The following is a 24563-nucleotide window of genomic DNA, read 5'->3' as shown; positions in this document are numbered from 1 at the left end:
GAAAGAAGTAGACTGCATCATGGCAGCAGGGTCAGGGTGGGAAAGTGCCAGAGCTCTGTCTAGTTAGGTTGTATGGGATCAACTTCAACCTGTTACCTCTGAGGACGTGGACAGGCTGCTTAGACAAGTGAAACTGACCACCTGTCTCCTTGATGGGGAGGGGAAGGACCCTCTTGTCCTTCGCCCCAGTTCAGCCCTGCTTGTGACACCCTGACAATTTCCCTTATTTAATTTTTTAATAGTTTTCTTCTTTGTCTGTCACCTCCCCACATTTCACTATGTCACATCTAGCCTTATGAAGAGTTCTGGAGGACATGAATTCTTGCTTGCTATTTTGGGACTTTTTAATGTTGGCCCTGATAGAGGTATTGTCTGACGGTGGGTTTTGGATCTTTTCTTATGGACCCACCTGGTGGCTGGCTTCCTTTGCTTTTTGGGCACACACACAGACGTTGCACATGAATCTGTACTGGAGACTTAGTGATGCACACATGCTGTCCTGTGCACTGGCAAAACACCCCTTCCTACAATTCTCTGTGCCAGGGATGGAGCACCTCCAGATATTGTTGGACTCCTGTTCCTATCATCTCTGCCCATTGGCCATGGCAGTGGGGGTTGGTGGGAGTCAGCGTCCAGCAACATCTGGAGGGCGCACAGGTGTTTTCTACTTGTAGTCTATACAAATGCATCAAGTGGTTTTATTTTTAAAGGGTTCTTGCCGTGACCAGGATGCAAAAAAAATCAAAGCGGGTTGGTGGGCTCTGCTTTATTATTTACCTGCCCTCCACCCTAAGGTTAAACATTAAAAAGCAATACGGAAAACAGTTTAAAACAATTTTTACCATCACAAAATTAAGGTGGGTGCATAGTAGAATGGCTTAGAATTGCTGGCGATGGCTGTCAGCTGAGGGATGGGAGGTGTGTGTGTGTGTTAAGGTTTTCATTTTGCTCAAAGTGTGATGATAGTGTTTTGCACTAGCGGCAAGGCTTTGGCTGCCCCGGGGGCCAAATTGCTAAATGCATCTTCCTTCTCTCCTCAGCTTAATGCCGAAGGCTCAGTGGACGACGTGTTCCAACAGGTCTGCACTCACCTGGATGCCCTGAAGTAAAATCGCAGGCAAGAACACCTGTTGGTTCTCCACCCCCACCCTCCCCCTCCCCCACAGCTCCCCCCTCTCTCACTCTCTTCCCCACCACCAGTGAATCTCCGTCCCTGATGCCTCTCCCCCTTCCCACTCAATCTTGCCTCAGATCCATGCAGAGGAGCCCCCTCTTTGCCTCCCCACGTGAGCCTCTCTAGTCCCCCTCCTCTCGCCTGCTTCATCTCCGATTTCATCTCAGGGGTTGTGACAGCGGAAGTGGTGTTATCCTGTTTTCGTGGACGGAGCCTCGTTGGAGGAAATTTCAAGGACATTATGTTTGCCTCCCTAACCTTCTCTCCAAAGTAAAGTTCACTTTCATGAGCTGAGATGTTATTTTTTTTTTATCTTTTACCCCCTTCCCCCCTTCTTCTTCTTTAACAGGAAAAGCTCTCATGTTATGTTCAGAGGTTGATTAAGGGCAGGAAACTGCATGTTTATCCCACTGCAGAGTATCCAGAGAAGGAGATCTTATTTTCTCTGGATGAGTGGCATGTAAAATGAGGCTGCAAAGGGGACGTTCTCTGATCCTAGTAATTCAGTGGAATGTCAGAGAAAAGCTAAGGCTGGGTCATGATCTTTTAAAAACCCAGAGCCTGCTTTGAAAATGCAGCTAGAGGTTTCACCATACAATGCAGGATAACAGCACCTGTCTGTTGCAAATATAAACACAAATATTAGTCAAAATAACTTGTCACATGGAAGGTGGGACATAAGAACTTAAAGTGCTTGGCTTGCAACATGTGGCAGTGGATGGTTATAACATGCTTTCTACCCATTGTTTGAGATAACCATCTTTAGTGAAGACCAACACTTTATAATGCTCTGAAATGATTGGCTGATGTTTCTCATCAATGACAGGAGAGGTGCTGCTGATAACTGGGAATCTCTCTCCACCCTTTGAAATGTAACTCAATAAATCACTTTGTAAAAATATGTAATTAGGGGAAACTGCGTACAAAATGTGTGTCTTGGGATAAATCTGCACTAAAATGCTGATGAATTTTTGATGGGGGCTTTAATCTAAAAACTTGCAAACTGATGTGATGTGAAAATGAATTTGCAACGTGGTAGAGGCAGGGAATGAGAACCCAAGAGAACCAAAAGTGGCAGATTTTCCCATCCCTATTTGGTTTACAGATGCACCCTCTGAATGCCGTATTTCTGCTTCTACAAGGAAAACTGCTCCACCCCAAGGCAAGAAACCCCTGTGATTTTTCTGTGGTTACTTGATATCAGGGCTTTTTTTTTCAGCCAGAACTTACCAGAACTCAGTTCCAGCACCTCTCAGATGGGCACCATTGCCATTCTAAGAGAACGTGTTGAGTTCCGGCACCTCTTTTTCTAGAAAAATAGCACTGCTTGTGCTATAGCACGGCAAGGTGGCATAGAGGAAGGGGGTGTGGTCAGATACTTAAAGGACTTTTGCACAGGCCCATGATGAAAATTGGCACAAATTTCCCCACACACATGTATACGGATAGACACTTCTGGGAAATTAAGTTGGTTAGCTTGGTAACCTGCTACTCTATGAGCAAAGCTTTTTTCTTTTCTTTTTTAGTTTTAAAGGTGGGGATGTGGACAGGGGACCCACTGCCTGGGGTTTGGGGACCCCTGGGCCATCTCCTATCAATGCCCCTGCCCAGAAACACAACCAGAAATAAGAGACCCAGTTTTTCAGTGGATGAAAGGTGGTCTTTTTCCTCTAGCACAATGGGAGGCTTTTAACGGCTTCGTGGGCTGCAAGTGAGATCCTTGTGACCAAATGCCCCTCAGTTCCCCACTCTCCAGACTGTATACCTAGAAAGCAGCATATCATGAGGGAAAACTTTGTTCTGTGTACAATGGGGGTTGGCGGTCAAGCAGCATTCCTTCAAGTAAGCCCCCACCTAGACTCTGAAGTGGTATATCTCCAGTTGAAGACTGCTGGGCTTCTAATAACATAATCACAGAAAAATTAAGGGGATCTTGTGTTACCCATCCCAACAGAAAACTAATTTGCAGTGAGATTTCTTCCCTTGAAAGAAGGAGACAAACAGGCATGTAAACTTTCATTCTAGAGTGGGCTATGAAAGGAGGTGGCTGGAGGCCAGGCATCCCCTTGCCCCCATTTCATCCCTTACCACTTCATTCCCTTAGCAGCCATAAGCTACAGATTGACAGCTTCTATGTGCCTTTTTCTTTGGTCTGCTGATGAAAATATTTTAGTAGGAGCCCATCTCTGCCAGTCTCCCTTATTTCTCTGTCTCTGTGGATCGGGAATGGGGGACTTGCTGGAGCCCAGCTCTCATCAGCCCCAGGCAGCAAGGATGATGGGACTAGTAGTCCAGCAGTATCTAGAGAGCCACAGGTTTCCTGTGTGAGCTGTAGGGAGACTTTGAATCCAGAGTTCTTCAGCCTTGGGCCCCCAATATGGCTGGATTGCAGCTCCCATCTGCCCCAGCCACCTTTCACCCATGGTCAGGGATTATGGGAGTTGTAGTTCAACAACATTTGGGGACCTAAGGTTGAAGAGCATGGCTCTACGTCACAGGTGGAGCCTCTGGCCATCTTTATATTACTGAACTACAACTTCCGATATCCCTGCCCATTGGCCATGATGGCCTGGGCTGATTGAGAGTTTGAGTCCATCTGGAGGGTTGAAGGCCTCCCATCCCCGCTCCCTATGCTTTAGGGAGAGAGAGATTTGGGAGTGGGGAGGGGTGGGACACAACTGAAGCCCGGGATGGTGTACCTAAACTCGGGTGGGATTTTGTAATGTGAACACTGTGCCTCATTTTCTTTCTCTCTGATTACTGGAGCACTCAAAACTCACAGATAGCATTTCACATGCACCCTGATGCATTATAACGGTATCCAGTTCTTTTGTACAATGATTTCTAATATTTATATAAGTGGGGAGAGGGGGGAAGCCCCCCTGCATCCCACCCAGAGTCTTAAAGGCCCTCTGTCCACAGGCCTAATGTCCGAATGTATTTATCATATCATTATTAAAGAGTAAAAAACATGGCAACCATGTAATGTGTGTGCGCGCATTATGTCATCACCAACCTTTCTGGCATTTCCTCTCTTGGTTGGAACTACTGGCCACAAAGGCTCTGTTCTCCCCCCACCGTCAGACGCAGTCTGCCTCTGAACACCCGCTGAATCACAGGTGGAGACTGCCCTGTTTGGCACAGGCCCTGCTTGTGAGCGTCCCTTAATGGGTATCTGAGGAGACATCATAGAAGCATCTAAAGTGATGAATGGTGTTGAAGAAAGTGGGCATTTTCCTCCTAATACCGGGCCTCCAGGACCTCCAGTGAAGCTGTAATCTTGGGAGATTCGGGACACAAAATGAAGCACTTCTTCACACAGTGCATAAAAGTATGGAATTTGTGGTGATGGCCACCAACTTGGATGGCTTTAAAGAAGGATTAGACAAATTCATGGAGGATAAGGCTATTAGCGGTTACTAGCCATGGTGACTATCTTCTATCTCCACTGCAATATGTCTCTGAATCCCACTTGCTGTAGGATTCAGGGGGTGAAAGTACGGTTGCGCTCGGGTCCTACTTTCAGGCTTCCCATTGCAGCATCAGTTTGGCTACTGTGAGAACGGGATGCTGGGCTAGATGCGCCCTTTGCCTGATCCAGCAGGGCTCTTCTTATGCCTCCTCACCAGTGTGGTGTAATGGTTAAGAGCGGTGGACTCGTAATCTGGTGAACTGGGTTCGCTTCCCCGCTCCTCCACATGCAGCTGCTGGGTGACCTTGGGCTACTCACACTTCTCTGAAGTCTCTCAGCCCCACTCACCTCACAGAGTGTTTGTTGTGGGGGAGGAAGGGAAAATAGAATGTTAGTCGATTTGAGACTCCTTTGGGTAGTGATAAAGCGGGATATCAAATCCAAACTCTTCTCACCTTCTCGTTTCAGGTATAGGGTTATGCCCTGAAACAGTCAATGAATCTTCTAAAACGTGCACTGAGTGAAGCAGTTGCCCTAGGTGGCAGATGGGTGTGGTGGCAGCAGTCCCCCAGCCATTCCCCCGAATCCGCCTAAACTAGCATGCTCTGCCTCCCTTAAGCTACACTGGAGCCTCAGGTATGGTGCAGGATGTTGTCCCATTGCCAGAGTTGAGATGAGATTCAGCTATGAGTCTTGTCAGATTCTGTAAGTGGAATATGGAGTGGGCGGCCATCTTGCCCTTTGCCTCAGGCACCAAATTTGCTGGGCCGGGCTGGCCTCATTGTGGCCATTAGCCAATGGATCCGTCAGAGGATACTTTTCTGAACCTCCCAGGAAGGTTGCTCAAAGCAGGTCCCGAGTGCGAGAAGAACAGACCTCCTCATCAAATGCAGGCTGCTGAAGAAAAGGATGGCAATCTGTGGTTGGGAGCTGTAGGGCTTTGAGGAGAAACTGGAGTTACCATGGAGGTCGGTGGTTGTATAATGAAGATTGCACACTGTATTGTAGTTGGAGTTAGAGAGACGCCGGACGGGGAAGGAAGCTGACTGTAAAAACATGCTCAGATGTCGAAGTCATCAAATGAGGTCGAGGAGCCTGAGGTGATAAACAGGAACAGGCTGTGCGTCTGTAGCAAGGAAAGAGAGCCTCCCCCCTCCAGCCGGTGAAGCCTCAGTGGGAGATGGCGCGTGCCTGGAATGTTGGGAGGAGGAAGGATATGACAGCCCTCTCCCTCCACACACACATTCCTCACCCCACATTTCAACAGGCGCAGGAATCGCATCTCCTTGGGGCAGCCATCAGAGATGAGCCAAAGGGGCAGGCTTGGAAGAAGGTGGTGGTTGGTGGGGTTTCCTCGCACAGGGATCACCGCCACTCTTATTAGGCCAGTGGGCACATTTTGATTTTGGGGAGTGATAGTAGCAAGCGCCAGTCCCTCTGGGGACTTCTATAGCCTCTCCCCTTGATCAGCACCCCCACTCCACCCTGATGGAGAGAGAGAAACAGATAAATAGGCACACTTCGCTTTCCCAAAGGATCTGGCTGAAAGTCAAACCCAAATGAATTAAAACAAAAAAAATTCCTTCCAGTAGCACCTTAAAGACCAACTAAGTTAGTTCTTGGTATGAGCTTTCGTGTGCATGCATACTTCGAAAGCTCATACCAAGAACTAACTTAGTTGGTCTTTAAGGTGCTACTGGAAGGAATTTTTTTTGTTTTGACTATGGCAGACCAACACGGCTACCTATCTGTAACCAAATGAATTAAATGGACTTGAGAAGCACATGGAGCTGAAAGAGGAAGTGAGAAAGAGTGACCTCCTTTCTCTTTTTACTTTATGTACTTTTAGAGGGAGGAAATGGTAAAACACCCTCATGACCAAGGAGCAAACGAGTGAGGGGCTCAGAGGGTTTCTGGGTACCCAGGGAAGGCCTCAAGAACGCTATTGCACCTACAGTTGCCAGTCTTTCCCCATCTCTTTGCCACCTGGTGCAGATGAACGACAGAAGGCCCCTACAACAAGCACAGCACATACGTTGGACCCCCCCCCCCCAATCCAGCCAGGTATGTTTTAGTGGCCCACTGTGCCTGCAAAATCAGGAAGAAAAGAAGCCCCCCAATGTACTACTTTGTTCCTGAAATTCTGAAGCCGCAAGTGCTGCAATGCGAGCTGCCCTAGGGGAGTTCGGCAGGTGGGGACAAAAGGCAGAGCCTTTTCAGTTATGGCCCCCAGATCACAAAATGAACTCTCCTGGAGTGGTGCATTGAGCCCCCACATTGCCCATTTATTTTATGTTTATTCATTGCAAGTCTTGTTGAAAACAATCACCAAACCCAAAGTGTTGTCTTCTAAGACAAATACATGTACATATGCTAAGTCTTGTATGCAGGGGCATCAAAACAATTTTGGAAAATCTTTTATGTGACAGGTTAAGCTCACATCTACAGGATATACAGACAGTTCCCCATTTGCACACAATCAGCACACGTGACTGTTGACACACACACCATTTTTGGTGCTGAAAGGGGGTGGGGATGAACAGGGTGGGTCAGAACAGACTAGCACACTTTCCACTGATGTGCGCAGTGTATGGGTACATAAGCAGGGATTCTGCTGTGCCACAAATGAAAGCATTAATGTACTTTCTCCATAGTGGCTGCTTTTTATTAAGTGTATAATAAACAAGACTAACGAAGCACCCCAACATTTCAAAGAAAGGAAGGAAAACAATTTAGCATGGTCACATATAAGGTAAGGAGATTACAGGGAGAATTGTTCAAAAAAGTGGTACTGTAGCATTCCAAGACAAGACATAAACAATGGATCAAAAACTCACATGATCAAAAACAGCGCTGGATGAAATCATATTTAGATGGAATTTGCCGTTCTTGTGACTGTGTTGTTAAAATAAGCTACAAAGAACCCCACCAGACATCCACAAAGTCTGCTTCCCCACTGACAACCTGCAGTTGGTGGGTCAGTTTTGCTGATGTGCCTATGAATAAGGCTTTTAAAAACCAGCTCGTAATAGAGTGCTTTGGGTTATATTTATTTTTTCATAGTAAAAATGATAAAATGGTTGTGAGCAAAAGAGGCCTCGCCACACAGTAGACGTGCGATGTCAGCTTCCCAGCAGGTGGATCACTGCTGATTCCTGGAAGGGAGAGAACATGTAGTATGGTGGCGAGGAGGGCACCTGGAACAAATGCACCAGTATGTACACTGGATTGGCTCCACCGGTGTGTTTGCACCATGCTGACCTCCTTGCCCTTCTCCTTTCTGGGAAGCAAGAGCGACCCACCTGCCAGGAAGCTGGAGTAGTGACTCTACCCCAGCCTCTTCTGAGTATAAGCCTAGAATACAGTGGTACCATTTAATTCGTTCCGGAGGTCCGTTCTTAACCTGAAACCGTTCTTAATCTGAGGTACCGCTTTAGCTAATGGGGCCTCCTGCTGCCGCCACACCGCCATCGCACAATTTCTGTTCTCATCCTGAAGCAAAGTCCTTAATCCGAGGTACTATTTCTGGGTTAGTGGAGTCTGTAACCTGAAGCGTCTGTAACCCGAGGTACCGCTGTATATGAATTGTAGAGCCGAAAGGGATCTAGTCCAACTCTATGCAATTGGCATTTGCTTTGGAAGGAAGGTTATAAATTATTGGGGCATTTAATTTACTTCATCATCATCATCATCATCACCATCATTTTATTTGCATGCTATCTTTCCATGGTTAAAACCATGCTCAAGGTGGCTTACAATATGAAAAAAAGAGAGAACTGAATCGACCCACCTTTTTCTTCTCATATGCGACAACTGAATGTGGCGCTGTAACTTCAGAAGTTTCTTGGTATTTGATCCCTTCTCTGTGTCTGTGTTTTATTTTTCTACTTTCACATTTATTTTTATTTACCATTCCCATCGTTTTTATTGCATTCTGTATGTGTTTATGCCAATCAACTTTTAATTAAAAAATATGAAAGAACTGCAACATAACAAAAGGAGTAACAAATAATAAAAAGCACATTAAAAAAACACACAACCAAATTGATCGATTTCCACATAAATCATTAGATCTTAAAACAAAGATACAATAATAATAATAATATCAACAGCAGCAATAAACCCCCCTAAGAAATACCCCAGTCTTAGTGTCTGCTCATCAGCCTCAGCTTTTTGCAGCTGGAGTCAGTCAGGATCCCACCCTCCCAGGCCAGCAAGGAGGGGGGGAGCAGGTCTTCTGGGGCTCCCAGCCAATATGTTTAACAAAGGAAAAATTGTGCCACTTAGTTGTAAGTAAAACTGCTAAGCAGTGAACAAATTAATAAATATAGCAGCTTCTCCAGTGTTCTGACCTTAGGAGAGGGAGGAAAGTGAGATGGTGGTTGCAGGCCATGCCCTGAGGTTTGGGAGGAAGTGGGATACTGTAATTTCACAACTGACACCGGGGCTTAAACCCGTGGTTCCCACAAGGGGCAATTTGATTTTTAAGGGGGGCAATTCGAGAATGAGTTATTAACAGTGAATCTGCATTTCTTATGGTTCTAGGGGCCTCGTATACAGTATATAAATATATATTGTGACATACACATTTTTAAAATTAAAATCAGAAGGAACACGGCGGTCAGCGGTGACAATGGAGAGATTATCTAAACAGAAAATTCACTGGGTGCATTCAGGGGGAGTAGCGCTCTGGGGTGGGGTGGGGGGTGCACCAGGATTTTAGAGATGCTTAGGTGGGGCATGGCCAAAAAAAGATTGGTAAGCACTGGCTTAAACGGAATGGTTTGCTCCTCTCACCAACACCTCCAGCCAGATTGCACCCTTCAGTGACCTCTTCAGCATATCCTTCCCCCTCTCTTGCCAGCTGGCTGAGCCAAGGAGGAAAGAGAAGGTGCTCAAAGGAACCAGTGCCTGAAAACATGATTGCCATCAAGGGAGTCCAGGAACTTCCAAGCACCTAGAGAGGCTGTTTTTCACCTCTCCAAGAAAAACAAAAACAGGGTATCCAGGAAATTCTTAGCACGATCTTAGCAAGCTCAACGGGAGATGGGGAAAGAAGTGAAGAGCTGGTTCTGGCAAGTGCATTTTAAGTGGCTGTTTTTACTCGCCTCCAAAATATTTTCTCTCCCTTGTTTTTCTAGCCACAATGGTTGTGTCAGAAGCAACAGAGACCTCTGAATGCTATTTGCTGTTTCCAATAAATGTGGTTCGGTTTCGAACCATGCATCTGATGAGCTTATGCCATAAGAGAGGGTGTTAGGAACCTATGGCACTCCAGATGTTGCTGGACTCCAACTCCCATAATCCCTTGCCATTGGCCACCAACCACTAACCGTACCTCTTATGCTGATAGGATGGGCCTGAGAGAAGGTGCTTATCTGAAGAGCCTAACACCTGGGCAGGTTAATATAGGGAGATATGATTTTTCATATACAGTGGTACCTTGGGTTATAGACACTTCAGCTTACAGATGCTTCAGGTTACAGATTCAGCTAACCCAGAAATAGTACCTCGGGTTCAGAACTTTGCTTCAGGATGAGAACAGAAATTCTGCAGTGGCAGCAGGAGGCCTCATTACCTAAAGTGGTGCTTCAGGTTATGAACAGTTTCAGGTTAAGAATGGACCTCCAGAACGAATTAAGTTGTTAACCCAAGGTACCACTGTAGTCTGGGTCCAAGCCCAGCACTTTGAATTGTGCCCGGAAATGGACTGGTAGCCAGTGAAGTTGTTTTAGCAGGTGAATCACATCCTCCTTTTAAGCGGCCCCAGTCAGCAGTCTGGCTGCAACGTTATGGACCAGTTGCAGTTTCCAAACAGTTTTCAAAGGCAACCCTACATGGAGTACACTGCAGTAATGTAACCCAGATGTAACTAAGGCGTGCATCACTGTGGCCAGATACTGTAGTGGCGGGGGTGGGGGGAGGGATTTGCTTGAAAATCTCTGTGCAGAAAAGATTCCTGCTTTGCAGGGGGTTGGACTAAATCGGGGGTCAGCAAGGTTTACTTCGCCTGAGCCAGTTCACTCCAGCAAAGATCCCTCCATGGACCAGACCGCGCTTGCACCCGCAATTTACGGCGTCTGCACATACACAACTTCTGCCGTCTGTGTCTGCGCAGACGTGATTTCTGTCATCTGCACAGACATGATTTTTGGCATCTGCACAGACGTGATTCTGGCATCTGAGCATGCGCAGACACGATTTCCAGCACCACAGAAGCGAGTCCCTGCACCGCACCAGTTTAGCTCAGTTTGGGGGTGGCTCGTGGGCCGGTTAAACCACCCCTGTGGGCTGCTTGTGGCCCACGGGCTTTAGGTTGCCTACCCCTGGACTAAATGACACTCGTGGTCCCGTCAAACTCTACAATTCGATGATTCGATAATCCTGGGCCAGGTTTTGACCCCACGGGCCACTAGTTTCCATTGATGGGCAGGGACATTGCTAGGTATTTTAGAGACTCAGGAAAGGGGAATGTGCACAAAAATGCATCTTGAATTACAATTGCAAATGATTAAATAAATGTGTTATATATATATATATATATATATAAGCGGGACGCGGGTGGCGCTGTGGGTTAAAGCCTCAGCGCCTAGGACTTGCCGATCGAAAGGTCGGCGGTTCGAATCCCCGCGGCGGGGTGCGCTCCCGTCGCTCGGTCCCAGCGCCTGCCAACCTAGCAGTTCGAAAGCACCCTCGGGTGCAAGTAGATAAATAGGGGCCGCTTACTAGCGGGAAGGTAAACGGCGTTCCGTGTGCTGTGCTGGCTCGCCAGATGCAGCTTGTCACGCTGGCCACGTGACCCGGAAGTGTCTGCGGACAGCGCTGGCCCCCGGCCTCTTGAGTGAGATGGGCGCACAACCCTAGAGTCTGTCAAGACTGGCCCGTACGGGCAGGGGTACCTTTACCTTTACCATATATATATATATATATATATATATATATATATATATATATGAATGGTGCGGTCTTTAGAAAAAATCACAGGGCCTGGAAGAATGAAAAATAGTGAGAGATTGAAAATTTAATGAACATCTCTTTCCACCACAAGCTCTGTTTCAGGGGCGTCTTGAAGCCTGAATAGGGTGAGATACAGTTTGAATACTAATTTCTCATGTTTGGATGAGTGCATTTTTTGCACAGCGAACACGTGTGAAGTGGGACCTACATGACCATGCATTTTTTTTTACATGTTACTTGGCTGGAGAACTGTGCTGCGAAATTCAGACACGCGCGAATTTCAAGGGGGTGGGGGCTGTGTTCTGGTTAATGTATTGTTTCAGAAAGTGCAAATTAGGTAGACTCGCCTTTAATTGTGAACCAAATCAAATTTCTTCCCCATCCCAGGTGGGGGTGGAACAGAATGGGATGGCATTTTGATGAGGACAACATCAGCATCAGAAGAAGAAACCCCTACCTCACATGCATGAACTGTGTCCAAGGTGGCTGTGTGTGCTAGAAAGCTCAGTGGTGGTGAGACCCCAACCATCGCACCCAGCTTAATTTGCCCAGAGATAAATAAGTTTCCTGGGTTCTGTGCTAAGTCTTCCAAGTACCTACCAGCACCCCTGGCCATCAGCAGAAGCCGTGGGCCCTTGAGATCAATGGCTGGCCCAGGATCAAAGGCGAAAGGCCATTGTGAATAATACACAGGTTTACAGGCCTGTCAGATGCTCCTGAAATATTTGTGGAGCCCCAGGGACAGGAAAGGAGTCAAGAAGCATCAAGCACTTAGACACAAATAATAAACTAGAGGGGTTCAGGAATTCAAACAAAACAACATACAGAGAGGCCTCAATACAAAAGAGGCTCTGGTTGTTGTACACCCAGTTGGTTAATAACTTTAATAGTTGCACAGAAAATGGAATTTGCAAAACTGCACATCCTGAAATTCACTCTCCTATAAGAATGGGGGTGGGGGGGAGGCTGTTCTGCTTTGCATCTGTTCACCCTATAACAGGGATGGAGAAACATTGTCCCTCCATGTGTTATTTGACCCCTACTCCCATCAGCCCATCGGCGGTTCGAATCCCCGCAACGTGGTGAGCTCCCATTGCTCGGTCCCTGCTCCTGCCAACCTAGCAGTTCAAAAGCACCCCCGGGTGCAAGTAGATAAATAGGTACCACTCTGGCGGGAAGGTAAACGGCGTTTCCTTGCACTGCTCTGGTTTGCCAGAAGCGGCTTAGTCATGCTGGCCACATGACCCGGAAGCTGTACACTGGCTCCCTCGGCCAATAAAGCGAGATGAGCGCCACAACCCCAGAGTCGGCCACAACTGGACCTAACTGTCAGGGGTCCCTTTACCTTTACCCATCAGCCCTGCTGCCAGTAGTCAAGTCCGACCTTCTAGCTTATCTCCAGTGAAAAAAAATCACCTTCATTCCCACAAGTTTTCCGAATATGTCCACCTTGGTGTCCACCTCGCAGTCCCTTTTTCTAAGAAAGAGAGGAAGAAACAGAGGATTCCATGGGGAAGTCAGGGAGGCCAGTGGATCCAGTTCTAGTGATAGGCAGAGCCAGAGCCAATGACAGGAGGAGCCACCTAATTCCAATTTTGTTCCTCTTCTTTTCCCTGTTAGGGATGAATGGACTTGCCAATATAAGTTCCCTCCTTTTCTCATATTTATCAACCTCAAATTCAGTTCTCCACATTTCTCTAGCAATTTTCTATATGTTTCTTTTGGGGGAAAAGATCCTCATGAAAAGTTGTCAGCATGTTAGCCTGAATTTCTGCATGCAATTTTGTCTGATATGCACATTTTTGCAAAGCGCTTTCCTTCAAGGCCCTGTGCATTTTAACGTGCACTTCCCCCCAGTATATGCAATCTTGTACACATCGCCTGACTGGAGAACTGGATTGCAAAATTTGAGGAAGTGCAGATTTTGAATGATAGCTGCCTTGCAGTTCAGTTTTGTTTCAGAATGTGTGGATTTGATAAGTTCAGCTTTAAATGACTTTCTCCCTAATCCATACCACATTTTGGGAGGGTACAGTGGTACCTCGCAAGACGAATGCCTTGCAAGACAAAAAACTCGCTAGATGAAAGGGTTTTTTGTTTTTTGAGCTGCTTTGCAAGACGATTTTCCCTATGGGCTTGCTTCGCAAGACGGAAACGTCTTGCAAGTTTGTTTCCTTTTTCTTAACACCGTTAATACAGTTGCGACTTGACTTCGAGGAGCAACTCATAGCACGCGGTGTGGTAGCCTTTTTTGAGGTTTTTAAAGACTTTGGTGATTTTTGAAGCTTTTCCAAAACTTTCCCGACACCGTGCTTCGCAAGACGAAAAAAATCGCAAGGCGACAAAACTCGCGGAACGAATTAATTTCGTCTTGCGAGGCACCACTGTAATTTGGGGCACCCCAGCTGAGACCATCCCCTGCCCCCTCTGTGTTACCAACCCTCCCCCACCCCACCTACCTTTCTCCAGTAGTCCTCCTCCACCACCACCTCGGGAGAAGCAGCGCAGGTTGCACTGACCTTCCAGCAGGTTGCGCTGGGCCTGCACCCTATTGGGAGAAGCAGTGTGGCCCAGTGTGGCTTGCCAGAAGTCCAGCCCAGCCTGCGCTGCATCTCCTGACACGGCACAGACCCAAGCGGCCTGGGGAAGGTTGCACTGGCCTGCGCTGCGTCCCCTGATGTGGCACAGACTGGATCTGCTTCTGCTGGATCTGCTTCTGGATCGGCACTGCAAATGAACTTCTGGAAGACGAGGTCAGGGTAAGTTTCCCTTCCGTTTTTTGGTCCTCTTTGTGAACTTGTGCCACAGCAGAACTAAAAAATGCCTGTATCTTGCTCCCTCACTCTGGTGCAACCAGCGGGGTGGGGTGGGGGAGCAAAATTGGGACATTTGGGACTGGGAGAAGAAGCAGGGGTATCTTCTGCCAATTTGGGATGTCCCAGATAATTCGGGACACTTGAGAGGTCTGCTTAACCCTTCTCCCTGCTGAATTGTACAAGGGGCTAAGGAGGAAGGAGCCAGCAGGCTATGCCACCCCCATGGACTGTTTTTAAGTAGGAAGTCAGGCAGGTGGGGGCAGGCTGAGGGTAGAATGAGGTTGGTAGGGCAGTGCCCTGTTTGCACAAATGGGTCAGACCCCACTGGTCAGAGAAACAATGTGCCTGCTTCTGTCTCCTTGTTTCTGACTTCTCGCCCTAATTTAATTCCTTGCTCCAGATACCTTGCAAACAAGGCTTAGGCCATATTCATACCACACATTTAAAGGGCTGTGATACCACGTTAACAGTCACAGCTTCCCCCAAGGGTTTCTGGGAGTGGTTTAAACACTCAATTTCTCTTTCCAGAGAACTCTGGGATTTGTACCATGGACTGCAAGAAGATCAGACCTCTCCATTCTGAAGGAAATCAGCCCTGAGTGCTCACTGGAAGGACAGATCCTGAGAAGAGAAGAGAAGACTCCCTGGAAAAGACCCTGATGTTGGGAAAGATGGAAGGAGAAGGGGACGACAGAGGACGAGGTGGTGGGACAGTGTTCTCAAAGCTACCAGCATGAGTTTGACCACACTGTGGGAGGCAGTGGAAGACAGGAGTGCCTGGTGTGCTCTGGTCCAGGGGGTCACGAAGAGTCAGACACAACTAAATGACTAAACAACAACAACAACGGGTGTGTCCTCACAATTCTCAGCACCCTTAACAAACTGCAGCTCCCACTGCTGCTTAGGGCAAGCAATGACCAAGAGCTGTGAATGTCTGGTGTGAATGTGGCCCCCACATACCCCACAACCAGGTCAAGTCTTGATCCCCAGGCAGTCCAAAAGGTGAAGACTCTGGGCTGCTTCTCTGGGGGGGGGGGGAGTCCACATCCGAGGGTCTCCCTCTGTCAGTGAGCGATCAGCTGCTGTGTTTCGCCCCCCACCCCCCGCATCGTTTGAAGAACTTCAAAGAGAGAAAGAGAGGGAGGCGGGGGAGTGGGTGGGAGAGAGAGCCAGCAGCATTTCCTATTTGCTGTTTTGGCAGAGACGAGTTCTTGGCAAGCCTCCCTCCAAAGGGAGTCGATTTCCTGCCTCGCTTGGTCATCAAGGCTGAGCCGAGCCAGTTCCAAACATTCAAGCAGTGGGAGCTCCGAGGAGGCGCAGCGAGAGTCTCTGTGACAAAGCCATCTCGATTCCAACCCGTTGCCCTGCTGCCTCTCCCGACCCCCCCTGGAAACCAGGACCAAGGCTGGATCGGAGAAGGGCAGAGCTGAGCCACCTGCTTCTCCCGTGTCCCGTCACCAAGTACCACAGCCCTGCGGAGAGCTCCCCTCCATCACCCCTGCTCCTAGACACGGGCTAAGAGGAGTGAGAGAAGAGGAGAAGAAGCAAGGAGTCCAGGCGCTATGGAGACGGGACGGTGTCTGGCGGTCCTCCTTCTGACCTGGAGCGTTGTGACAGCAGGAGCGAGTAAGTGGCTCTCTTTGGCGGTGCTGAGGGGGAGACAGGTGGGAAGATCTGCTGCCGCAACTTCATAAACCAACTGGTTCTTGGGTTGCTGCCTTAACTTTGCTGGTTTGCGTAAAACTGGGGAAATAATTAGTATTTAGGGAGAGATTTGGGGGGACGACTCCAAAGTGAACGTAAGAAGCTTCTTCATACCGAGTTGAAACATAGGTTGACTTAGCTCAGTGTTTTGTTTCAGGCCGGGGACATGAGCAGCTCCACTTCTGTGTGCCATTGAACTACATCCCTTTCCCTTAGTTATCAGCCGGATAACTGTAAATAAGGGTGGGATGGGGGGGTAGAATGGCCATATGACCTATTCCACAGAGGGCAGCCCTCTGCCTGAAGGACTGCTTGGTCCAAGTCTGGCTTAAAGTTAGAAAAATAAAGAAGAAGGGAATCTTCCCAGGAGGGGCTTAGGAGAAGGGGGCGAGTGCCCAGAACTTCCAGCCTTTTATCTCAAAGGGCAAGAGGTTGCCGGTCAGAAACGGACAAATCTGTCCGTTTTGGTGTCTGTTAGTTTTGCATTATTCCCATCTTAAATCTAGTCCTCCATATTTCTGTAGTAATTTCTGGTTTTGCTTTTGTGTTTTAATTAAAAAGGTCACCAGAATTCTAACGTGAATTTCTCCTAATAAACTTTCTCTTGTATACCGTTTTGACATACTTTAATGCTAGCAGTTTCTCCTGTTAAAAGGCATGTTTTGTAAAAAAAATTCCACACTTTTCATGCATGCACACTTTCCTTAATATATTCTTTTTGGCACATGGTGTTTGGTTGGAGAACTGCATCACAGAATTCAGAGAAGTGTGAATTTCTAAAGATAACTGTGTTTCGGTTTGCATGTTGGATGGAGAAGTGCATATTAGGTAGTTTCTCATGAAAATGCAAACAAATTTGAATTTATCCCTCTCAGTCCTAGTGGATATACAGAGAGCCAGTAGAAATTGGCCCCATTCAGAAGTCTCCATGACAGTAAATGGCGCACGGTTTAATCTGTTTATTGTTTACAAATTCATAATCGGCTTCACAGCCAAAGGTCATCAAAACAGGATACAATAAGAAAAAACTGAAAGGTTACAGGCCCAGTCAACTAAAAGCAATAAAACTGTCAAATAAAAGACTGTCTCTGCAATTGTACAGTTTATATTCCATTTAAAAACTGGATCATATTTTACAGAGATCCTTTTAAAATAAAAATGTTTTCAGTAGTGGCCTAAATACTAAGACACAAATTTTGGTTGGTAACGTAATTTAGAGGGCTGGAGCTGCAACACTAAAAACCCAGGCTCTAGTGCATGCCAAGTGTGCATGCTAAGTGTGCGTCTCTGGTGCGCCATGTGATGCTCTCAGAAGTGGTCCATCAGAGGAAAACAGTTGCCAGGCAGGGATATACAGGGTGACTTCGTTCCAAGTTGTTTAGAGCTTTATATGCCAAAATTCTGAACTGAGCCAGGTAGGATATTGGTAGTTAAGAAACAGGGCTATGGAGAAGGGGACAGCTGCCTCTATAAATTCTCAGACCCCATAAAAAAGATGTTTTGGGATGTTTCCCACCCTTCTCAGTTACTTGCAACCCTCTCCTAAAAGGTGATGACTTGGAAGTCAATCACACAGAGAGTGGACGCTTCTTTCAGTCCATGCAAAGAATTGCATTGCTGGATGCTTGGACCGATAAGACCAAAATGGGAAACTCTGTGGCTCACAGCTCGGTGCATAAGCCCCTGCTTTTCATGCATGAGGTCCTGGGTTCAAAGCCCACTATCTCCCGTATAATACAGTGGCAGGAGTGTTGAACTAGGGCCTGGGAGACCAGAGTTGAAATCCCCACTCAGTCATGAGGTTCACTGAGTGGGCTCTTCTTCGTTGGTCATCTAGTCCAACCCCAGCAATGCAGAAATCCTTTTGCCCCATTTGGGGCTTGAACCCATGGCCCTGTGATTAAATGTCTCCTGTTCTACGGACTGAGCTATCTGCATCATTCAGCAAAGAGAAAGGTCAATAAGCTAATACATAATATACCAACTCAAGAAATTTCAATACAGCTAAGGGAGCCAAACCTTGGTTAATCTTTTGTGGGTTCTGATAACCACGTAGGTGCTGCTCCCAAGCATCCTATTTATTGAACACTCATCCGGATTTGTTTGTGGGGAGATTAGGTAGCAGTGTGTTACCCCAAACTAAGGAGTGGGGATAAATTTGATTCAGTTCTCAATTAAAGGTGAAGCCACCTAATTTTCAGTTTCCGAAAGAAGATGTGAATGGAAATTCTCAATTATCTTAATTTTACAATGCGGCGCTCCAACCAAACAATGTTTACCAAAAAAATGTATAAATTAAGGGGAAGTGTGCATAAAAAGGTTTTTGTTTTTTTAAAAGCATACAAAAATGTATTGTATATGGGAAATTGCAAAAAATTGAATTTAAAGATGAAACGCTGACAGAATCAAACCTGACAGATCCATGCATCCCTACCCACATATTTTCAAGTGCATGTCCCCATCACTTTGATCTAACCTTTTCGGGGGCAGCAAACTTGTTGTGCAAGGCCCCCAAAACAACTATAATTTCACAAACTGAATTTGCAGAAATTTGATTGATTCCTGCACAAAAATAGCCACACTTGGAAAGCACCCTAAAACTTTAAAATGAGAATTAGACCATTTCCTGGAGCAAACAGCTGTCAATGGCTACTAGCTATGATGATTACTATTTGCTGTGAGGAAAGTTAATGTTGCTCTCAGATCTTGCTTACAGTGGGGCACCTTGCTGGCCACTGTGAGATAAGGATGTTGAATTAGATGGGCCACTGGCTTGATCTATTAGAACTATACTTATGTTGTTGTTGTTGTTTAGTCGTTTAGTCGTGTCCGACTCTTCGTGACCCTATGGACCAGAGCACGCCAGGCACCTCTGTCCTCCACTACCTCCCGCAGTTTGGTCAAACTCATGCTGGTAACCTCGAAAACACTATCCAACCACTATACTTATGAGCTGCATACTATTATTGTATCCACATGGACATAGGAATTAATCAATAGTTTCTGCCAGAAGAATGGGGAACATGTGGCGCTTCAGGTGTCAGATCCCATTAAATGGTGAGACATGATGAAAGTCAGAGTCCATAGATTATTAGAATTATGCATCTAGTGCATCATAAGGTCTTCAGTTCAGTTCATTTATCCCCTGCTGCTGGGTCTCCTCTGCAACAAGCAGAAATGTTGCATGCAGGGGTACCCTCTGGGGAGGAGAGGGCCGAGGACCCCCCTAATTTTCAAGGAGAGGGCTGGCCCCCCTCAATATTCCATGCCCTGCCAGGCCCTGTTGAGCCTTCTTGAGGCTAGCAGAAGGCTGCACCAAAGTGAGATTGCACCAGCCTGCACAGCATCTCCTGTTGCTGCAGGTACTGGCAAAGCCTAGCAGAAGGGTGCACCAGCCTGCGCAATGTTTGGACATGCGTGTGACATCACATGTGCACACCGGGCCCCTTCAATCTAGGGGGCAACCTGGCACCTGTGGTTGCATGTCAGCTGCCCTTGTTGCTGCATGCTGCAGAAACCTGGACTTGCTGAATTTTGGCTTATCACACAGTACTTAAAAGCATCAGAGCCCTTGTTGGAAAAGAGCAAGGGTTGGCTAAATCTAGGGAAGAGGGGCATTGGGCTCAAATGTATAGGGAAGTGTCATTATGGAAGACCATGTTCTGGGTATGCAGACCGCTGCAGGCTCAATCCCGTGCATCTCTCATTTAAAAGATTGCCAGAGCCATTGCAGACAGCTTCCAGTTACAGTCAACGAGACTGAACAAGTTACAGGTAGGTAGCTGTGTTGGTCTGCCGTAGTCGAAACAAAATTAAAAAATTCCTTCCAGTAGCACCTGAGCGACCAACAAAGTTAGTTATTGGTATGAGCTTTCGTGTGCATGCACACTTCTTCAGATACAGTGAAACAGAAGTCACCAGACCCTTATACAGTGGTACCTCGGGTTACAGACGCTTCAGGTTACAGACTCTGCTAACCCAGAAATAGTACCTCAGGTTAAGAACTTTGCTTCAAGATGAGAACAGAAATCGAGCAGCAGCAGCGGGAGGCCCCATTAGCTAAAGTGGTACCTCAGGTTAAGAACAGTTTCAGGTTAAGAACGGACCTCCGGAACAAATTAAGTTCTTAACGCGAGGTACCACTGTATATAGTGAGAGGGTGGGGAGGGGTATTACTCTGAAGGATGGTGGGAATGGGTGATTGGCTGATAGGTGTGGTAAACCTGTTAACGACTGCAATTGGTCTTACAGGAAAAAGCAAGGGGTGAGATGGCTAAAAACAGCTTTATCATGTATAATGAGATAATAATCCAATGTCTCTATTCAGACCAGATCTCTCCATGGTTTTAAGTTTAGTAATAAGTTGCAATTCAGCAACTTCTCTTTCCAGTCTATTTCTGAAATTCTTTTGTAATACGGAGCAAGGAAGGCAAATAGTCTGGCTTAATATAAAACCACTTTGCATGTTCCCATCAGCTCCAGTAAGAAACCACCCCATGGAGGCTCAACCCTATGGGCACATGAGTCGCTGCCTTGCCAACTTCAGTCTGCCCCCAGACAGCCCTCACTTTCTGCCTTCCAGGGGACAGCAGGAGCTGTCAAATTTCCCCATACTCCAGGCATGCCCAAAGCCCATTTCGGGGGCCTAATCCGGGCCACTGGCCAATTGAATTCGGCCCCTGTGGCAGTATATGTCGTGGGGTAAAATCCTTTTAAAAAAGCTCAGCAACTTTGGTCGGCCCTCGCGCATGTTCACTTCATCAAATCTGGCCCTCTTTGAAAAATGTTTGGGCACCCCTATTCAATCTCAGGTAGGGATGGGGAGAAGGCAGTGACAGAGTGTTCCCCACCAGTGCCCAGGGCGAGTGTGTGTGTGCCAGGGCACACGGGGCACACCGTGGGAGTGGCGCATGCTGCTGGAATAACCTTCACCCACTGGCCAGCTGGCTTTGAGGGGCATAGTCACGGTGCCCTGTGAGCCCAGAGTCGCTTTGAGCAGCACTCACAGGGCGCCGTGAGCTGTTGTGTCCATCTCAGGCATCCTCCACCTGGAGGCAGCGGCGTAGCGTGGGTTGTCAGCACCCGGGGCAAGGCAAGTAATTTGCGCCCCCTAACCCCTAACCTGCCGCCGCTGCCAGCTTCTTCTTGCTGCTGCCTGGGCTGGGGTATTTACGGTAAGGTAGCCACGGCGACGGTGGCGGGTCCGTGTCAGGTGATCTGAGGCGAGTTGCCACTGGTGCTGCCGCCCAAACGACGCCGCTTGCCCGGAGGAGGAGGGCAGAGAGGCGAGGAAAATGCTACATGGCCCAGCAGCTGCAGCAGCGGCGGCGGTGGGGCTGTGAGGAGGGGCAGCCTGGTGCGCCCTCCGTGGCCCTGACGCGCGGGGACCGCAGCGAGCGCTGAGAGCTGCTGCCAGCTTGTCGGTTCCGCAAGACATGGGGCTCTGCTACAGCCTGCGCCCGAGGCTCTTCGGCGACTCCGGAGGCGGCGAGCGCCCCCCCCCCCGATGTTGCGCCCGGTGCGGCCGGCCCCCCCTTCACCCCCACGCTACGCCACTGCCTGGAGGGCAGCTGCGAAGGACACAACAGCTCATGACACCCAAAAAACCTGTACCTGGGGTGACAGCTCCCCCAGCCCCCATCATGCTACGCCTCTGGGAGGTCAATCCAGTTTAGTTTTAAAGCCAAGTCTAGCAAACTCACACTTCCCAAAACAATACGCAGCGTGTGTGCTGGTGAAACCACATCTTGGTTTCCAAAGAGTTGAGGGTAGGAGCAGGGTGTTTAAATTACTTTCTGGGGAGGATCACTATTCACTGAACAAGGCCTCACTCACTACAGTGGTACCTCGGGTTACATACGCTTCAGGTTATATACGCTTCAGGTTACAGACTCCGCTAACCCAGAAATATTACCTCAGATTAAGAAGTTTGCTTCAGGATGAGAACAGAAATCATGCAGTGGTGGAGTGGCGGCAGCAAGAGGCCTCATTAGCTGAAGTGGTGCTTCAGGTTAAGAACAGTTTCAGGTTAAGAACGAATTAAGTACATAACCAGAGGTACCACTGTATTTGTATGTGGCCCCCCAGGAAGGTGTGTGGGCCTCAGGCTAAGAAAGATTTCCCACTCTGGTACACGGGGACAACTGGAGTGAATGCAAATCAAGCACCGTATTTTTCACTCTATAAGATGCACCAGACCATAAGTTTTCGGAGGAGGAAAACAAGAAAAAAAAAATTCTGAATCTCAGAAGCCAGAACAAGAAGAGGGATCGCTGTGCAGCGAAAGCAGCAATCCCTCTTGCTGTTCTGGCTTCTGGGATAGCTGCGCAGCCTGCATTCGCTCCATAAGACTCCTAAAACAGCCCATTAAGATAAGCCAGTGGTCATCCCCATATTATACGTGGGTGGCTGAACTGGAGAGATTAAAATTGGGACTCTTGCCCAACCCACATATGAGGTCTTGCTCAGTGAATAGTGATCCTCCCCAGAAAGTGATTTAAACACCCTGCTCCTGCCCTCAACTATCTGACCTTTCACTCTTTGGAAACCAAGCTGTGGTTTCACCAGCACACAAGTTGCATGGTGAGGAAGGGAAGAAGAGGTTCTGCTCACAGGAAATAGTTTAAAGTTTTGGGGCTGGGAAAGCACCCAGGGTGCAAAAGAGAGAGAGAAGAGAAATTGCAAAGTTGCAGATTTTTCTTCACTTTCTGAAGGAGGAGGGGGGAAGAATGGAGGAAGTGGAGCAAAGGGGAAACCACAGGGATTCCTTCTTGAAGTGTTTAGAAAGCTGAGGCGGTGAAAAATCAGCCAAGTAGTGCAAGAGCAAAGATAAACTGGGAAGGGATCTGGACTGTGAAAAGTGAGAGGCACTGCCTGTTCCCATCCATTCCTATTCCCTATGAATAATACACCCCCCCAACACCCACCCACCCACAGAACTGGGTTAAGCAACCACAGAAAATGGCAAGGGGCAGGTGGGAATTGAATCCCAAACCATTAAAAAGGAGACTAGGAATGAAACTAAACTAGATGTTGTTTGCATCAACTGCTAGAGCAGGGGTGAGGGAATTTTCAGCCAGGGGGGTGCATTCCTTCCTGGGCTGCTTTCCAGGGGCCACATGTCTGTGATTGGCAGGGGCTTGCATTTAACACATGGTGCAAACAATTTAAACAAATAAAAGTGCGTGAAGCAACTAACATGAACTTTACCTTTGTGAAGTAGACTGGTTCCTACACAGACTCACATTTCCCTCTCTGCCCTCTTTCTGACTCCCAGATGCTGGGAATCACACACACTTTTGCACTCAGGTCCTGCTTCACATCAAACTCTTTAATGTAGCCTTCCCCAACCTGGTGTCTTCCAGAAGTTCTGGAGTACAACTCCCATCAGCTCGAAACCATGGACAGAAACATTCATATTTGGGCAACGGCTCCTTGAGCTTTTGCTGAGCACAATACTGAAGTTGGTTATGCTCAGATCTTGTGTTGCAGAGTCCTCTTGTGAGACCTTAGATCTGAACTACCTTACCATTAGGGACGCGGGTGGCACTGTGGGTTAAACCACAGAGCCTAGGACTTGCCGATCAGAAGGTCGGCAGTTCGAATCCCTGCAATGGGGTGAGCTCCCATTGCTCCCAGCTCCTGCCCACCTAGCAGTTCGAAAGCACGTCAAAGTGCAAGTAGATACAGTGGTACCTCAGGTTAAGTACTTAATTTGTTCCGGAGGTCCATTCATAACCTGAAACTGTTCTTAACATGAAGCACCACTTTAGCTAATGGGGCCTCCCATTGCCGCCACGCCGCCGGAGCACGATTTCTGTTCTTATCCTGAAGCAAAGTTCTTACTATTTCTGGGTTAGCGGAGTCTGTAACCTGAAGCATTTGTAACCCGAGGTACCACTGTAAATAGGTACCACTCCGGCGGGAAGGTAAACAGCATTTCCCTGTGCTGCTCTGGTTCGCCAGAAGCGGCTTAGTCATGCTGGCCACATGACCCAGAAGCTGTACGCCGGTCCCTCGGCCAATAAAGCGAGATGAGCACCGCAACCCCAGAGTTGTCCGCAATTGGACCTAACAGTCAGGGGTTCCTTTACTTTTACCTTACCATTAGGACAGTAAACCAAACTTGGTCAACAGCAAATGAGTTTGCACTTGACAGAGCTTTTAACTGAATGTAATTGGGAGGTGTTTATTTAACCATTTAATAACAATGCTTCAGAACCCGCACTCAGAAAACCCAAGACTAGTTCCAAAAGTTTATACTAACTTCAGGCTCACTTACAAGAATGTGTTTTATAGATGCATGATATTGTATGTTGTGGTGTGTATATGGGAATGCAGGGTTCCATAAACTATTTTTGTGGATCTCCTGGGAAATAAATTTTAAAGGGGGGGGGGGGGAGAAACCACACTCAGGATAAAAGTGGAGGGTTAAGCAGCAGGTATTGAGGGGGCACTCATCAAATTTGCAGATGACCCCAAACTGTGAGGAGTAGCCAAT

At 47.6% G+C, this 24563-nt stretch overlaps 2 protein-coding genes across 5 annotated transcripts in view; both read left to right on the top strand.

Annotated features, from left to right (window-relative positions):
* The window catches only part of AK1 (adenylate kinase 1), a 57864-nt gene extending 53709 nt beyond the window's left edge, over positions 1-4155 (top strand). For all 3 annotated transcript variants that reach the window (XM_028714678.2, XM_028714682.2, XM_028714681.2), the window contains one exon: positions 1041-4155. In XM_028714678.2, the coding sequence (XP_028570511.1) occupies positions 1041-1109 (69 nt within the window). In that variant the 3' untranslated portion in view covers positions 1110-4155. The remainder of the gene's footprint in view (positions 1-1040) is intronic.
* Positions 4156-15595: 11440 nt separating this feature from the next.
* Positions 15596-24563, top strand: part of ENG (endoglin) — a 63236-nt gene continuing 54268 nt past the window's right edge. Inside the window, exon 1 of one of the 2 annotated variants that reach the window (XM_028714697.2) lies at positions 15596-15985. In XM_028714697.2, the coding sequence (XP_028570530.2) occupies positions 15922-15985 (64 nt within the window). In that variant the 5' untranslated portion in view covers positions 15596-15921. The remainder of the gene's footprint in view (positions 15986-24563) is intronic. The other variant, XM_028714696.2, reaches the window with a different exon arrangement.

Source organism: Podarcis muralis, chromosome Z (assembly GCF_964188315.1).
Source record: "Podarcis muralis chromosome Z, rPodMur119.hap1.1, whole genome shotgun sequence".
Classification (NCBI taxonomy): domain Eukaryota; kingdom Metazoa; phylum Chordata; class Lepidosauria; order Squamata; family Lacertidae; genus Podarcis; species Podarcis muralis.
The sequence above is the reverse complement of the archived record's forward strand: the minus strand, read 5'-3'. Positions and strand labels throughout refer to the sequence as shown.